Genomic DNA, 17,187 nt, shown 5'->3' on the forward strand with positions numbered 1-17,187 from the left:
AGGTGGTTCCAACTCAGGTTCAGCTCTCTGAGGTGGGAGGGGTTGGACTTCAGAGCTGAGAGCAGCCAATCACAGCTGAGCTTTGTCAACCAGCAGTTCTCCAGCCTGAATAAAGAATCAATATTTGATTTCTTCCATGGTGCAAATGTCATATTCAGAGTCATTTCTCCCTGTTGATGATCCAGATGTGTAGCTGTTGGGATCACTGAGTCATTCCCTCAAAGGAGTCATTGTGCCAGTGGGTTGTCAACACAATAACAACAGCAGTGTGTCAGTCAGTGTGCAGCCAATCAGCAGTGAAGATGGAAAATAATCAGTGAGTCCTTTGTGTGCTTGTGGCTGTTTTCAGTCATCAGAGTCTCGTTACAAGTCAAACACATTCAAAGGACAAGATGAAGAAATACTGCTGCACTATTAATCTGCCTCTAATATTTCTTCACAGGATCTTCTGCTCAGTCATGTGACCTTCATCACCAATCAACAACTTCCATTGAGCTCCAAAGTGACTGGAGACATTCCACACTTTTTTCCACCATCCAAAGAGCCTGAAGATTGTTGACATGAAAATATCAACAACATCCACTTTGTCTAGATGAGTCTTGAATATCTGCTTCAAAGACTTCACACTGAGCAGCATTACACACCAGTTGTCATCTGCTGACACACACTGTCCACCAATAGAAAGCAGGAACTGACCTGAGAACTTCCAGTCTGCAGTTTGGACTCTGCAGTCCAGCACAGAGCAGCTTCACTCCAGGATCCCTCAGGAAGTTCTCACTCAGGTCCAGCAGTGTGAGGTGGGAGGGGCTGGACTGCAGAGCTGAAGACACCACTGCACACTGAAGCTCTGAGAGTTCACTGGATGAAGGAGAGCAAAGAGAGAAGTTGTGGTCGACATGTGAGATTCTGAAGACAGTGAAAGTGAATCAAGACTCATTAATGTCTGATCATCATCATCATCATCACCATCACCATGTAAATGGAGGGAAGTCCCACGGTGGTGCAGCATGTGTTTACATCTGTGGTGCGTGGTGCCGGGACACTGCAGTGGTATGCAAACACTGTTCACCACTGGCACAGTTGATGATCATAAAGTGCCGTCCATTCTATCTGCCCTGGCAGTTTACTGCCATTTTGCTAGTTGCAGTTTACATCCCTCCCACCAACAACAGCAGTGAGAGGAACGCTGCACTCAATGAACTGTACCAGGCCATCAGTGATCAACAGACAGCAAACCCAAAAGCTTTACCATCCTCACTGGAGATTTTAGTCATGCTGACCTCAAGACTGTCCTTCCAAAAGTCCACCAGCATGTTGGATTTCCAACAAGGGGGGACAACGCTTTGTATGTGGAGATGTTCCGAGGGAGGAGCAGGGCTCGTGCTCATGTGCGATCAATTCCACGAGGATTGGGACGCTCAAAGGAAATGGGTGTGCGTTTGTGCGTTCGCAACATTTTGATCATCCAGATTTTTTTGTTTCAGGATGAAATCCATGTACGTTTTTGTAAATGAAGCCCCAGGTCCTCAGTGTCTCCACTACAGTGTCCTCAGTGCAGCTTCACACTCCAGTGTGTTCCAGCCACTGAGTGTCAACATGTCCTGTTGTGACTGACAGTGTTGCTCTGATCTGCTGCTTCAACTCAACATGATGCTCAGTTGTGTGTAAAGTCACTGCAGCTTGGAGCTCCACTGGATCAGAGCTCCTTCACTGGCGTCTCTTCGGACTCCACTGCATCTTTGATCCAACTGCTGTTTTATTGTCTGCTGCCAAATGAAGGAAGGATGTGATGTGTTTGTGTGTTCAATGTGTTGATTGACTGTCTGCATGAATCCTTCACACTGAACAAAGCTCCTCATTCTGCCACTGTCACATCTTCATCTCCATCCTAGACTCCAGTGGAGCAGCTTCACTGCACTCACCATCCAACACAAAGCAGCTGAGTTAACCCTGTGTTGACAGCCTGCTGCTATAAGTCACCACTCAGTGTTTCCCTCATTGTTTTCTTGGAGACCTGCAGCCACAAGTGGATCTGCTGATGTTGATCCACCCTGTGACTGGAGGAGCTGCTGATATAGCAGAGTGGCTAACACCAAGAGCGCACGCGCACACACACACTCATCATCTCCTCATTTTCACCTTCTTGCGTTCATATATTGGTTCTACACAGCAGTAGGTTGTTTATTGTCATAGAAGAGCCTTCAAACATAATTAGTGGGTGAATCTGATAAGTGGCAGATTGTACCAAACGGCAGAAATATTGGACAGCATTGTGAAGCCATTAGAAACTTACTTGGTGCTGAGCTGCACAACCAGGGAAGAAGCACCACAAAGCAGGTGAGAATCATTGTTGGAGGAACAACAATGTGGAGTTGACCAAGAATTCTCTCCAGGTCTGTGTGTCCACTGGTGGTGGCTGTACTTTCACTTTCACCTCCTCTTCACCTTCCTGTCGTGTTCGGGTCAAATCTGATTGATGTACAAGTTAAAACACTCATAAATATTTACATTTAGTTTTACATCTGATTGCCTCAAGGCCTTACACTCTACGCACTTGAACATATAAAATTAATTTTGACCTCTTTCATTGAATTTTGAGTATTTTAATCAACACCTGTGGTGTTCCCGGTCAAAAGTGACCGCCATAGGAAATGAATGGGTATCCAGACCCATACACACCACCCCAACTCATTCACTCACCCACTCATTTCACACTGAACAAAGTCTTTTGCAGGTACACATCTCTTTCCCGGGCTTACGTGCCGACCGTCCCAGGTGAACCAACTTCCTGATGAAACAACGTATCATATCTTATCATTCATTCATCATCCGTACCTGCTTGGTCCTGGTCTCCGCAGCACATCTCATGTCCAATTTCCAGCGTTTTGGGTTCTTCCAGTGTATAGATCGTTGGCTGTGATCTACCAACACTCCGCGCCTCTGATCTGCGACTAAAGTAAGGAGCGGGAGGTGAACACGACCGTGTTGGACTTTGAGCTGCTGCTTTAGTGTTTCAGGATTCCTGGTTCTAGTCTTTCTGATACAGGAAGTGTTGCCTGAAATGACAGCACACTCTGGAAAAAGGTTTAAAAAAAAAGTCAGTAATCATGGAACGTCAATAGTCTGTATATGCTAAAATATGACATTTCCAGTAAATTAATCAAATGAACTGAATTTGACTTTTTTCAACATATGATGAAGATAAAAACAGTTTTCATCCACTTTTCATCCCCATGAAAAATAACATCTACAATCTGTTTTTCACCAGAAATTCCAGAAAACATGAACGATAAACCTTCAAGAGAGTGATAAACATTAACTAGAAGACCACACTTTAGAGAAAGTGCCACTTGAAGCTCAACACCTGGGAGGAGGCTGCCCTCCAGAGAGGCATGTGGAGCAGGATGGTCCATGAAGGCTCAGTACAAATAGAGAGGGACGTCCACAGTGCCGCAGGGAAAAAGAGGCCACTGAGAAAGGAGAGAGCAACCACCAAGACGCGTCCTGACACCTCTACCACCACCACCATGACAAGCATTCACACATGCACCCACTGCAATAGAGACTGTGGATCAAGGATTGGCCAGTTCCACATCACAGCAGAGCAGAGCCACCTACAGGAGGACGATCACACTTGCTTCAAACAATGTCACTGAGTCTCCAGTGGAGTGAAACAGACACTGGTCCACCTCTCACTGACCCTGTTGACTGGTATCACATTTCATGTGGATCCATGAGTCAGTGAGGACTCACCCTGCTGCTGCTGCTGCCTCCACTCAACATGGAGCCTGACGGAGAACCACTTGGGCATTGAGCTGCTCCCCGTTACCTGAAATCCCAGAGCACTGTGAATGATTGAGTGAGTGAGTGAGTGAGTGAGTGAGCTCCCTGTTTCAAACAGACACAACTAAACTTGGGACATAAATATCACATTCATCAGTTGTTTCAAATCCCCGAGGGTTGAGCTTTCAGGAACTGTTTTTTCTGTGTTCTTTTGTCATCGGGCAGCTGAGTGGGCAGCTCAGCGGGCAGCTGAGTGGTCCTCAACCCACTGCTGTGCAACCTGATGTCTGCATGGAGGACTTGTGCTGCTTCAATCGAGATCTTCAAGCTGTTCAAATTGTGTCCAGACTCGCTCTCTACCCCCCCCCAAGACTGTCCCAGTTTAAAAGACTGTGGGCCAGATCCACAAAGCGATTGCGCGGCTTTTGCGCCTGAAAATCCGTGTAAATAGCGCCAAAAACGGTAATTCCGATCCACAGAGAGGACGCAAACGTGAAAATCGGCGCAAAAGTAGCGGCAGGGTTGCGCCAGACTCATTTGAATGTATTTAAATGAGTCATTGCGCGCAAAATGACCCCCCCCCCCTTCTATGCGAATATGCCTAATTCAAACCGTGGCAGATCCAGAAAGAGTTTGCGCTCGTGTCTGCGCGCAGTTTGACAGACGCAGACACCGCAGGCCAAAACCTGTCTGTCAAAGTGTTTCTGGCTTCTGAGTGTAACTTTCCTCTCTGAAAAGACTGCAATATATATATATATATATGTGTGTGTGTGTGTGTGTGTGTGTGTGTGTGTGTGAGAGACCTCTCCTATTCTGTCCTGCTTGCTGTATAATGAAGACTTGCATAAGTCATGTGTGGAGCAGCAGTTTATTCTCTGAAACAGAATGGGACACAACCATAACTCGCTCCGTGAAACTTGGTCACCTCCTGCTTCATGGGCTTCCTCTGTACTGAAGTAGTGATCGTATAGTTGTTTTTACAATACAAATAATATTAAAAATAAAATACATTTTTCTACAAAATACCAAAAAAATTACATTCGCAATTTAAATAATTCACTCCCTAAAGCTCCATTTTTATACACTGTGACATTCTTCCAGTTACACACACACATACCTGAAACAGAATGGGACACAACCATAACTTGCTCCGTGAAACTTGGTCACCTCCTGCAGAGACAACGTGCTCCGTATGAGAGCTGTGTGCTGCTAATGGACATGCTAGCATGCTAATCGTTTTTAATAGCAATAAAAATAAAAACGAACTTTGCTTTTAAAAAAAATTAAATGAAAGACACCAGCACACATTTAAACACTCAAACACAGTTACATGAAGCATAGCTCAACTTATTGCATTAATTTCCGTCTCAGCAGGGAGGAGACATCTCACCTACTTCATGGGCTTCCTCTGTACTAAGGATCGCCCAGAATGCAAAGCGCTAACTTCAAAATAAAATACAATATAAAATATAAAGAGCCATGGCTGTGCCCCAACCAAGTTTAACATGATTGATGACCGTTACATATGTAGGTCCCCAAATCTTACATATAGATCAGCATAGACTACAGTATATATGCCAATATTTTAGATCGGCTATGAAAAATACAAATGGTACTCAGGTGTTGGTGACAAACGCGTCTTGCATCTTAATGCCAGGAGCGCTTTTATCCTAGCAGAGTTTCACTGTCAAACACATGCACTCACCAACAACCTTTGGCGCAAACTGCTCTCAGGTTGCCAGACCGCAACATTCGCACCTGTTTCAGGTGCCGCATTCGTGGGCGTGTTTGCGCCTGCATGTCATTAGCGCAAAAACCTTTGTGGATACCCGCAACTGCTGGGGAACTTTTGGGGAAATTGCCGCCACAATCCCGCCGCAAAATGCGCCGCATTTGAGCGCTGCGCGCCCTTTTTTGAGGATCTACCCCTGAGAGCAGCTACACACGCACACACACACACACACACACACACACACACAGGAGCAGCAGCTCTAATTGGTTGAGAGCTAAATATCTTCTTATCTTACTGGGTGTAAATTAATCTGTCCATTTTTTAAATGTCGAAATTTAACATTTGGTTTCTATTTTTTCAGATATTATTTCTGTCAAATTCATTTGAATCAACAGAAGAAGAAAATCAGTGTGTAGTTCAAACTTTGTGCGTCTTTGTGTTCAGTTTTTCTGCTGTAGTTGTGCTTTTCTTTTCATTCCAGATGAATTCCACTCAATTTCCTTTTCAAACCTTGTAGGTGTTGAGTTAGCTGCAGCGCCCCCTGGCTGCAAGCTTCATACTGTGACTCTGCCGACCGAGGTAAAAAAAAACCAACAAACTGACACTTTGCTGAGGACCTCCTGGAGGAGCTGAAGGTGCAGAACCTTCTCAGGCCTCTCTGAGGAGGAACTTGCGGCTGTCGGCGGTCCTCTGCTGCCCCCTGCTGGTCACACAGGCCTCTTACACCTCCGTTCGTCTGTTCAGCACATATTTAATTTTTTAATGGCTCTATAAACGTCACTGATGAGACGATTTTATGATTCCTGCAGTTAAATTTTTTAAAATTAAATTCCAAATCTGCAAAAACCTTCTGATCAATGAAGACAGAGTTGATTAAAATGATTTCAAAACTGACGTGACTCCAAGGTCTACCTATCGAAAAGGCTGGGCCATGTTGCACCTTATCTCCTGGAGTCAGGCTTGTAGTAGTTTGAGCTGGCTCTATAACGATCCGCACCAATTCGCTGGCCAGGGTGAGAGACCTTGGAGTCATGCACTGTGGCATTGTTTGCATGTTGTTTTAGCTCTCAGTTGCTTCATTTCGCATTTTTCTTAAAAGCTTCGTTGAGTGGTCCATTGTGGTCAATGGGACACTGAACATCCGCTTTGTGTGCCCGAGTTTTAAGAGGATCAGGTGCGGGCATTTTAGCATTTAAATTATTATGGCTTATTAGCATAGGTACGTAGTACCTCACCTGTCTGTTATTTTTACAGTGCTTCCTGAACACCTCACCGGCACACTACAGCCGCCTGCTAGCACAAATCGTTGTTCTCCTCACCTGGAGGACGCTTGGTGATCAAGACCTGTGGCCCAAAACTCGGTCCTATAAGATAAGTGCAGGAACACTGCTGCCTCGCCCGCACTTGATTGCGCTAGCCGCCCTGTACAGACGGTCGACGGTGCATGTTGCTTCCGTCGAAGTGTGTGTGTGACATCATGGATGTCTTGTTTTAGGATATAATATAATTCATTGCACAAACTGTCAGGCTAAGTATAAGAGCTATAGTCTACTACAATCAGCCGTGCCAAAAAAGAGACATTGTCTTTATTTTTCATTTTTATTTTATTGTGTCAGCATTAAGCAGTTAAAGGTCTACTCTTTTCAGCCATAAAGCCCTGATGGTATGCTTTACCTTGATCTAACAAGGAGAACCAAGAGTGGCCTCCCAGGCCATCCATGATGTCTTGCACTCTTGGAATTGGCTGGCGGTCAGGGATTGTCTTTTTGTTAAGCTCACGGTAGTCTATGCACAACCGCAAGCCACCACACTTCTTGTGGACACAGACGACTGCAGATGCATACGGTGAGTTCGATTTTCTTATCCAGAGTGTGTGTGTGTGTGTGTGTGTGTGTGATTGCATTGTTTGTTTTTCTTGCTATTTCAGTACATGTGACAGATTTTAGGGAACTTTTAGTAACCAACTGTTTATCTTTTCTTTTGTAGTCGCTGAGAGCTGCTGGTGGTGGCGGTGTCCCGGGTGGTGGGCCCCTTTGAGTGCTGTGACCCGGGATTGTGGTTGTTTTCTTCTTTTTTTTTGCACTTCACTTTCTTTGCAGGTGTGTCACGTGTGAGTGGGGTGTTCCTTGTTTTCTTTGGTTCCTCCCCCGTTTGGCCCCCTCATCGGTAAGCCTCAGTTTCTACACCAAGAATAAGGAGCTCAGTAGCTCCGTTTTAAGTGTTGGTCTGTTTGTTCCTTTTATTTTTAAATGTTGAATAAAAGTTGGTTTCATATTTTAAACATTCTGAACCACGTCTCCTACTCCTTCCTCGTAGAACTTACCTGTGTGCCTAATTATTACTTTTGTGTTTAGTAGAACTCTCTGGGTGAAATTCCCAGGGTGGCGTTGTCGGTTCCTTTTCATTTTGTTAAATTCCCAATATTAAATCTTGCTTTATCAGATAGCCATAACCACTCTCATCGCCACAGGATATTTGAGTCAACTGAGTCAAACTGTCGTGTCTACTTCCCAGTCTCAATAAACATGTTCACTACTGCTTTGTACGAGCTTCTTAAATGGAGGTTTGTCGGGGGTTTTCCCTTTTTAGAAGCAAGCCACATATTTTGTGTCTTTCCACCACAAGACATTGGCTTTTGTCACTCTCTTCGTCGTATTGGGAAAAAGTGGCATATCAGACTTTTCCGCCGCGAGTCGCTCGTCAACATACTGCTGTGAAAGAGGGGTGACACAGAGCGCGAGGTGCTTTTAGGTGCTGCTGCGTAAAACTAAAACATTTTCCTGGGCAAATATTCATTTGACAGATGTAAACGAAGTGAAATATGACTTCAATTTAAGTTTGTTTTAGTTTGTTTTTATAAACACACAAGTTTGAGTTAGTTATCGTTTTTGAAAAAAGTTCTTGACTTCTACTTTAGAGATATTGATGACGAGTTGTTGTATATAAACGGTGTGACTATGTGGTTCGGCAAGCGGTGGTGCTGTCTGTACATAGCTTAGCAAACGGCTAGCGCTAGCGCCCCCTTTCAATGCCAGAGTGAAAAGATCCACACGGAGTGTTATGACCCACGGGTGGGTCTAGGTGCCTCTATCTTTGTGTCTGTGTGTGTGAGAGAGAGTGGATGACGCCTTGCAGGTGCGGTCCTGGATGTCGGCTGCTGATTGGACGCGCCACGGCTGAGAAGGAGGAGCAGTCGAGCCAGCCTGACGGTCATCCCTCCTCCGCTCCCAAGTCTGCAGTTAGTCACTTCTGAAATGGTGTTAGAGCACGCAGCCGTAGGTAGTGATGGCCGATGGAGGCTTTGTTGAAGCTTCGACACTTGTTTCAAAAAATGGTTCATTACTCGAGGCTTCAATGACACAGTGCTCGAGGAGGTCATCTAGTGCTCAATAAAATGAAGTGCAATGGAAACGTGTTCATTGTTTCATAGGTTGTTTGGGATTTGATTCGCCATGCATTCTTGTTGGACAACACTACATGCTTGTATGGTTCAATGCTGACACAATAAAATAAAAATGAAAAATAAAGACAATGTCTCTTTTTTGGCACGACTGATTGTAGTAGACTATAGCTCTTATACTTAGCCTGACAGTTTGTGCAATAAATTATATTATATCCTAAAACAAGACTAAATAGCCCATAGTTTAAAAATATGTTCAATAGTAAGTGTTCAGTGGGTCAGATGTCAAATGTGATCTATTTTAAATGTGGAATAGATGAGCTAAATAACACATATATAATACACATTGATGGGAATTGAACCGTCGCCTCAGTCTTGCAAGTCCAAGATTGTCATAATGTACCACAAACCCAAATCACACTCCCTTTTTTCATCGAAGCTGTTTGAGTAGCGTTAGCACACCGTGATTCCTCATCAACTACAGGCCTACACTTCAAATAATTATGAGAAAAATCCAACGTAAAGAGAGCACTTCCATTAGGAAATAGTCAACATGAAATTTCGTCTTCTACTGACACCTGCTGGTCAAATTGAATAGTTGCAAATATTGTGAAGAAGTTGTCATCTAATTCTAATCCTAAACAATATGGCCATTCGAAGTGAAGTATTAAGACAATTAATCAGGTTTGTACTGCTTGATTGAACACATTCATCCCGTTCCAGTGCACGAAAACCCACTTCCCTTCAGGACCGTGTCAGCGAAGCCAAAACTTCCTTGAGTGACGCTGTTTCCCACCATGTGTTGCGTGACTCCTGTGGGGTACGGTGTGGAGGCAAACACAATCGATCACAGACTCCTGGATTCAGATCGCCGTGCGGATCACTGTTAACATTACTTTTTAACACCAACAACAAAAAAATATATAAGATAAAATACTAAATGAATGAATTAAATCTTATTCAATTTAACCATTTCTAACATTTCTTTTTAACACTTTTCATCTTTTTTAACATTAACGCAGTATTGTGATCAATTACATGACTCTTCAATTATAACCCTTTACACACTCCCCCTCAACAAAGATGTCGTCCTCGACATGAAACGATTAGGGCAGATGCATATCATCCAATCAAAATATTCAAACAGTTCGTATGCAGACATTTGGCCTACTTAAAGTCCTTAAGTGTTTGCAATATGTGTGTAGCGCAGATCAAGCTGCTTCAACAGTCCATTGTGAGTGTATTTGTGTGTATTAACACTCTGCTTTCTCAAAAGTCCATGCGTGTATGGGATGTGTGTGTGTGTTTGTCACACTCGGCTTTTACACAGTCCATGAATGTATGTGGTAGCACTCAGCTTCTGGAAAAGTCCATGAGAGTGCATGTGTGTGTATAACAGTCCATGAAATGTATGAGTGTGTGTTCTGTGTTCTCAACAGTCCATGAAATGTATGAGTGTGTGTTCTGTGTTCTCAACAGTCCATGAAATGTATGAGTGTGAGTGCTTTGTGGTCAGTACCCATGTAGGAGTACGGTTGATGGTGGGGAACCGGCACAGCATACCTCCATTGCATCCCTGCTATTTCTCGTTCATGAGGCAGAACTTGGTGTAAATATTGAGGATGAGCTGGTGGCCCGACGCTGTAACAAACTGGTTTACCCAGTTCATTGTAGGTGAAGACTCTTGGTGCCCGTCTCTCTCTCATCGGCCTTCTGGAAAGCTGCAGAGCCTCACTGGGATTTCCACTTGGAACAGGTGATGCAGGTGCTGGTGTACTGTCCTCTGCAGGAACCTCCTCTGGACAGACAATTTCTACCTGGTTTGGTGCACAGCTTTGATCCAGCAAGTGTGATTCACTTTGATTGTCATTTATCCGTTCCATCGGTTCCTCCCTGGAGTCAGCGTTCATAGTATCATTCACAGATTCGGTTTCGGTTAGGACTGTGTTGTCATCAGCCTGAGACTGCATTGCTGGTGGAGGTTGTACTGGCAAGTAGCAATACCAATCATCCTCATCCTCATCGTCACTGCTATTTTCAGATTGTACTGTGTTGTCACCTTTGTCATCACTGATGCTCTTTTTCTTTGGCGGTTTAACAACTTTAAGTGGGATTTCCAATGGTAAGTAATTACAGGGAAGAAGAAGGTTCCGATGCAGGATCCTGCTGTCTCTTTTTCTCCCTTGCTCAGGCACAACTTCGTAGATTGGAAGCTCTTTGTTTACCTGACGCACAACTTTGTAGATACAGTCTTCCCAGTGACTGCGGAGTTTGCCTGTCCCACCCCTGGGAGTCATGTTTCTGACAAGGACGTGGTCACCCTCTTCCAACACAGAGCTCCTGACTTTGTTGTAATTCCTTTTTCCTCTATCTGCAGATTTTTGTGCCCTTTCTCTGGCAATCTCATATGCTTCTTGCATCCCACTCTTCCATTTTTTCATATATTGCTGGTGGTCTGAGGTTCCAGTCTCTGGTGTTAGTCTAAATAGGAAGTCAATAGGAAGTCGTGGAGCTCTTCCAAACAACAAGTAGAAGGGGGAGAATCCCGTGACGTCACTCCTCGTACAGTTGTATGAGTAGATGAGCTTGTTTAATGACTCCTTCCAGTTAGCTTTCTCCCTCTCTGTGAGCGTTTTCAGCATCTGTAGGAGCGTTCTGTTAAAGCGCTCAACTTGACCATTGCCTTCTGGATGATATGGTGTCGTTCTTGAGCCTACAATGCCACAGTTTTTCGTCAACTGAGCAAACAGTTGATTTTCGAACTCGCCTCCTTGATCGTGATGTATTCTCAAGGGGAATCCGAACTTCAGGGCATAGTCGTTAAATATTTTGTCAGCTACTGTTTTGCCAGACTTTGATGTGGTCGCGTAGGCTTGTGCAAACCTTGTAAAATGATCAATTATTACCAATATATACTCATATCCCCCCGAACATCTATCTAGATGCAGGAAATCAACAGACACTAATTCAAAAGGCTGAGTAGTGATAATGCTGGTGAGAGGTGTTCTCGTTTCTCTACTGGGCTTCTTGCTTTTCAGACAGGAGCAACTTGAAGACACATAATGTTCAATCTCTCTCTGCATCTGTGGCCAGAAGAATCTGTCTCTTACCAATGAGGTTGTTCTTTCTGCTCCTTGATGTCCCATCTCATTATGTAGTGCTTTTAATACTGTGTCTTTGTACTTTTCAGGAAGGACCATTTGTGTTCTTACAGCTGTTTTGCGACGCAGAACGCCATCATCATCCAGCATCAGCCTCTCCCATTCACGCATCAGCCATTTAGACTGCATACTGAATGACTTCAACTGTTGAATTGTGGGCTTGATACCAGACATCATAGACTCAACCACAGGGCCAATGTGCTGATCCTCTCTTTGGGCCAGACGGATCTCTTCAGGAGGGATAGGCTGATGCGCTGAGTCACCTATTGCTGTACACTGTGCTGACAGGGTCATAGGCCATAGAATGGTGCCCTGCTCCTCAACAGACTGTACTGTGGCTTGTACTGATCGAGATGAGAGTTCCTCTGTACACTCCTCCATCAGAGTCTCAATATCAACAGGCATCCTGGAAAGAGTGTCAGCATCTGTATTCTCTCTGCCTGGACGGTACTTGACAGTGATGTGAAAATCTGCCAGCTCAGCTACCCACCGACATCCAGTCGCATTCAGTTTGGCTGTTGACAACACATAAGTGAGCGGATTATTGTCTGTATAGACAGTGCAAGAGGAGCTGATCAAATAGTCTCTGAATTTTTCACAGACAGACCACTTTAGAGCCAGGAACTCCAGTTTCCCTGAGTGAAGATGATAGTTCTTCTCAGACTCGGTAAGTGTGCGTGATGCATATGGAATGACTCGCATCTTTCCAGCTTGCTCTTGATATAAAACTGCACCGAGTCCTTGATTGGAGGCATCTGTGTGTAGAACAAAAGGTTTACTAAAATCGGGAAATGCAAGAATGGGTGGCTCTACTAAACAGTCTATCAACTTCTCCAGTAGTTCTTGATGTTTGTCAGTCCATGTAATGGGCTGATTTGAGGGAACCCCTTTGCATTTTACTTTCATCTGTGTTCTCTTTGTGCCTCTTGGTTTGTTTTCAGACTGTTGCGTATCTGGGGATGCTTTTAGGAGGTTGTAGAGGGGGCTGGCAATGCAGGAGAAGCCTCTAATATACTGTAGTAGCTAAGGAGGCCCATAATGGTTCGAAGCTCTCCTACTGTGCGAGGTCTTTTCTCTTTCAGGACTCTCACTGCAATAGTGTCAGCCGGATCCATTTTACTGCCCTCTGCTGATACTATGCGTCCCAGGTAGCGCACTTCCCGCCTGAAGAGCTCACATTTGCTGGGCTTCAATTTAATGCCATGGTGTCGGAGCCGCCTTAGTACTGTTCTGACATCCTCCACGTGGGCTAAAAATGCTTTGCTGAACACTATTGTGTCATCGAGATATGGGATACAAATTTCATCCCTTAGACCCTCCAGACAGTCCTCCATACATCGCTGGAAGGCAGCGGGTGCATTCATCAGGCCGAATGGTATCCTGATCCACTCATACAGACCCCAGGGGGTCACAAAAGCAGTTAAAGGTCTACTCTTTTCAGCCATAAAGCCCTGATGGTATGCTTTACCTTGATCTAACAAGGAGAACCAAGAGTGGCCTCCCAGGCCATCCATGATGTCTTGCACTCTTGGAATTGGCTGGCGGTCAGGGATTGTCTTTTTGTTAAGCTCACGGTAGTCTATGCACAACCGCAAGCCACCACACTTCTTGCGGACACAGACGACTGCAGATGCATACGGTGAGTTCGATTTTCTTATCCATCCCTGTGCAATCAGGTCATGCAGATAGTCCTTCATTTCTCTGTACAATGGCTGGGGAACAGACAGGTAAGTTTTTGAAACAGGCTCAGTGTCTGTTAATGAGATAGAGAGCTGTAGCTTGTCTATACACCCAATATCATTCTCTGATTTGGAGAAGGAAGCTGATTCATCTCTCAACATTTTTTGTACCACTGCTTTTTCAGGCTCAGTAAGATGATTTAGGTCAATTGGGGGGTCCAAGGGCATCACTGGAGGCTTCATCCTTTTCCACATCCACTTGACTCACCATGGCTGTAGAGACAGGTGGAAATTTGCGAATTGGTTGCACTGTTCCTACAACTGTTCTCCCAGCCAACACAATATCATGGTCCGTGGGGTTCTGTACATCAATGATAATGAATGGCTTCACTCCTTTTTTTAGTTTCACAAGGGTGTCGCAGAACTCGAGCCCCTCTGCCCACTGTGGGTTTACATCAGGCTCAAATATGAGGGTGATTTCCTCTTGAAAGGGAGATGTTTGTACACGGCATTCTACCTTAATAGAAGTGTGTTTAGGCACATTTAGTCTCTCTTTTGTTGTTTTTACCATGTACTCATATGTCTGTTCTGTGCTCACTTGTTCCACACAGGTTTGAACACCACTTGTTTCAAATCCAGGAAATGCTGCCACGACACACTGAATCAACTGATGCTTGTTGGCTGTGTTAGACTGTTTTAACTCGGTGTCAACAATGAGCCCTATTACATTGGAACCGATGATGGGCCGGGCCAGACTGGTGCCTTTCATGACAAGTGTGGGGACGATAACCTCTGTCACTGGAGCTCCATCAGTAGCTAACTTGAATGTAATTTCAACCCAGCCAACACATGGCATACTTTCTCCATTAGCTGCAGTGATATCTAGGCTGTTGTCAGCTTCCAGTATTTCATTAATGTCTCTGGGCACCACATTTGGCATGTTTTCCCTCCTCCATTTCTCGTTGATTATTGTTACCTGAGACCCCGAATCCCATAGAGCTCTAGTCATTTTGTTTTGGATGTAACAGTCGATCAGATACTTTTTTCCAATTAGTGGAGCCATTTTTACTTGTGTCTTTTGCTTTGATGACTTTGCTTGGACCGTCTCACATGATGTTTGTGCACAATGGTTTTTATGAACAGTCCAGTTTTCAGCCTGGCAGAACTTGGAACAGTACAGCACTTTTTTGCATGACGTGCATTGTCTGAGTTTCATGTTATTACCCTTTCTGCCACAGTGTACACAGAACTGGGACAATGTTGTTGGATGAGTCACTCCCTGTCTCGCTGGAGTGACCCGACTCCGTTTAAAGGATTGCTCCTCACCTGCCTTGCTTCCCTCATCCTGCAGCCGGCCAGGAAGTGCTCGCTGCTGCCACAGCCATAGCAATGCATACAGTCTTCAGTGTTGTTTTGCTGACAAGCGAAGCATCTCCTACGGCGTCGAGGGGCTGCCGTTGGGAATGCGGGCTGGGGGACGACCATGTGGTTATACCGATTGTGACTGCCTCGTTGACCATAGCCTGACAGAGACCATTGTCCTGGCGGTGGCATCTGTGATGGGGAAGAGACTGTCATCTGCTGAATAACATTATCTTGTGGACCTCCTACTTGGTTGGTGTTTGGCGAAGGTGAGCACTGAGGTTTCTGTATGAACTCTTTGATTTCAGAAACTTCTGCTTTCAGGTCGTTCAGAAGAGCCATGTTGGACCGCATTTCCTTGAGCTCAGACAGGATGTCTGGTTGCATCTTACTGCTGGTCTGCTGGACTGTTGTTTTCTCTTTCTTTTCTCCAGGACTGTCGCAGGTCTGTGCAGAATGGATGGCTGCAGAACGGTGTGGCGTTAGCATTCTCCTCTTGTCCTGTCTCTCATTTTCATAGGCACAAGAAGTCTTTAGTTTTTCCAATAGCAGCTCATCAGAAACATTTGGCTGCTTAAGATATGGTTGAAGATCACGTTTAATGTTGTCGCTTTGCAAACCAGTTAATACTGTGTGCGGGAACATGTTTTGGACAAGACCAGGGTCATATTTTAATCCAGACTCAGATTCTTGCGATGCAAATAAAATCTTTTGTCTCAGGTCCAATGCACGAATAACAACATTTTGAGGGGTCTCTTTAGCACCTTGAACCTCAGAACTTAACTGCTTGTAAAGATCTGTTGCACTTTTCTCCTGATAGTGGCACCTGAGGATACGTCTCAGTGTGGGCAATGTCAGATTAGTTTTACCCTCTAGATAACTGCGGAGTTGCATACCAGGAGCAATAGCCCTTATCACAGCATCCAATATCTCCACCTCGGGGAAGCCCTTGCTCAAACCATGCTCTATTTGGCGTGCAAGACTGGAAAAGGTAAGGCGATCTTTCTGTCCGGGCTCACCAATTTGGCCAGATATTTTAAAATCTTTATGCCATGAATGTGGAGCTTGAGAGAGGATGGTATGGGGGGCTGACAATCTGTTGTGTGTGGTGACTCCCCTTGATGGTTTTTCACACTCACTTTGTCTCTTCATCAACGACGATCGAAGTTGCAGTGCCTCAATTTCCTTAGACAACCGCATCTGTTCCTCATTTTTTTCATTTGCTTGACTTTGCTGGCGTTCATCTTGTTTCTGAGACATGTTAACTTGTTCAGTGGGTTGAGATACATTCCCAGTTAGAGTTTTCTCACTAACAGCCTGGCACTGAATTATTTTATCCATTAGGGGGAGGAGTTCAGCCATACCATCATCCTCTAATTCTCTTAACTCCTCTCGTTGCAAATGGTTGCTTATCATTGAAATCAGTGATGTTTTGTTCTTGCCACTTACATGCTCAAATTCTGGACCGGAGATTGTCAAGAAATCACACAAGTTCACAAGGTGGTCCTTTGACAGTGTGCACAATCCTTGTATTACCTCAAGCTGTAGTTTCTGTAGCTCTGGTGACTCCATATTCTGCGTAGTGACGAGGTAATAAGTAGGCCGTGATAGCGTTAGCTCCGAGTTAGCGGCGTCAGCTCTCCTGGTAACTTTATTGTACCTCAGATTGCAAGCAGGCTGTATCAGGGATCCCGCAGTTCACTGCAGTTACTTCACTACCAGATGTCGCTGGACTGGGTGATTTGGGTAGGCTGAACGACAACGGGGCGTGTTTCGTAATAAAAGTTAGCCCACGTAGCGCTCATCCCAGCGGTGCCTCCAAAATGTTGCGCCCCTGAAAGCAGGGAGAAGTTATCACACAGGGTGATGACAGTGCTTCCTCATCAGAGTGTTTATTGCAATGAGATTTATTTATTTATTTATTATTAATCGCTTACACACGCACGCACACGCGCACGCAGCAAAATTACTTTCGATCAAACCGAAAATATTCCATAACACGCTCTTAGCGTCCAAAACATTTTTATAATATTCCCATACCCCCTTTACTGCTTTCCTGCTCACGACACA

At 44.7% G+C, this 17,187-nt stretch overlaps 1 protein-coding gene across 1 annotated transcript in view; it reads right to left on the reverse strand.

The window, feature by feature from the left end:
- Positions 1-777: 777 nt before the first annotated feature.
- Positions 778-17,187, reverse strand: part of LOC142887999 (protein NLRC3-like) — a 70,212-nt gene continuing 53,802 nt past the window's right edge. The window contains exon 5 of the mRNA XM_076026006.1: positions 778-858. Coding sequence (XP_075882121.1) covers positions 856-858 — 3 coding nt within the window. The 3' untranslated portion in view covers positions 778-855. The remainder of the gene's footprint in view (positions 859-17,187) is intronic.

The sequence above is a fragment of the Nelusetta ayraudi genome, unplaced genomic scaffold (assembly GCF_046127955.1).
Source record: "Nelusetta ayraudi isolate G7.1 ecotype Tasmania unplaced genomic scaffold, CSIRO-AGI_Nayr_v1 ptg000018l, whole genome shotgun sequence".
Classification (NCBI taxonomy): Eukaryota; Metazoa; Chordata; class Actinopteri; order Tetraodontiformes; family Monacanthidae; genus Nelusetta; species Nelusetta ayraudi.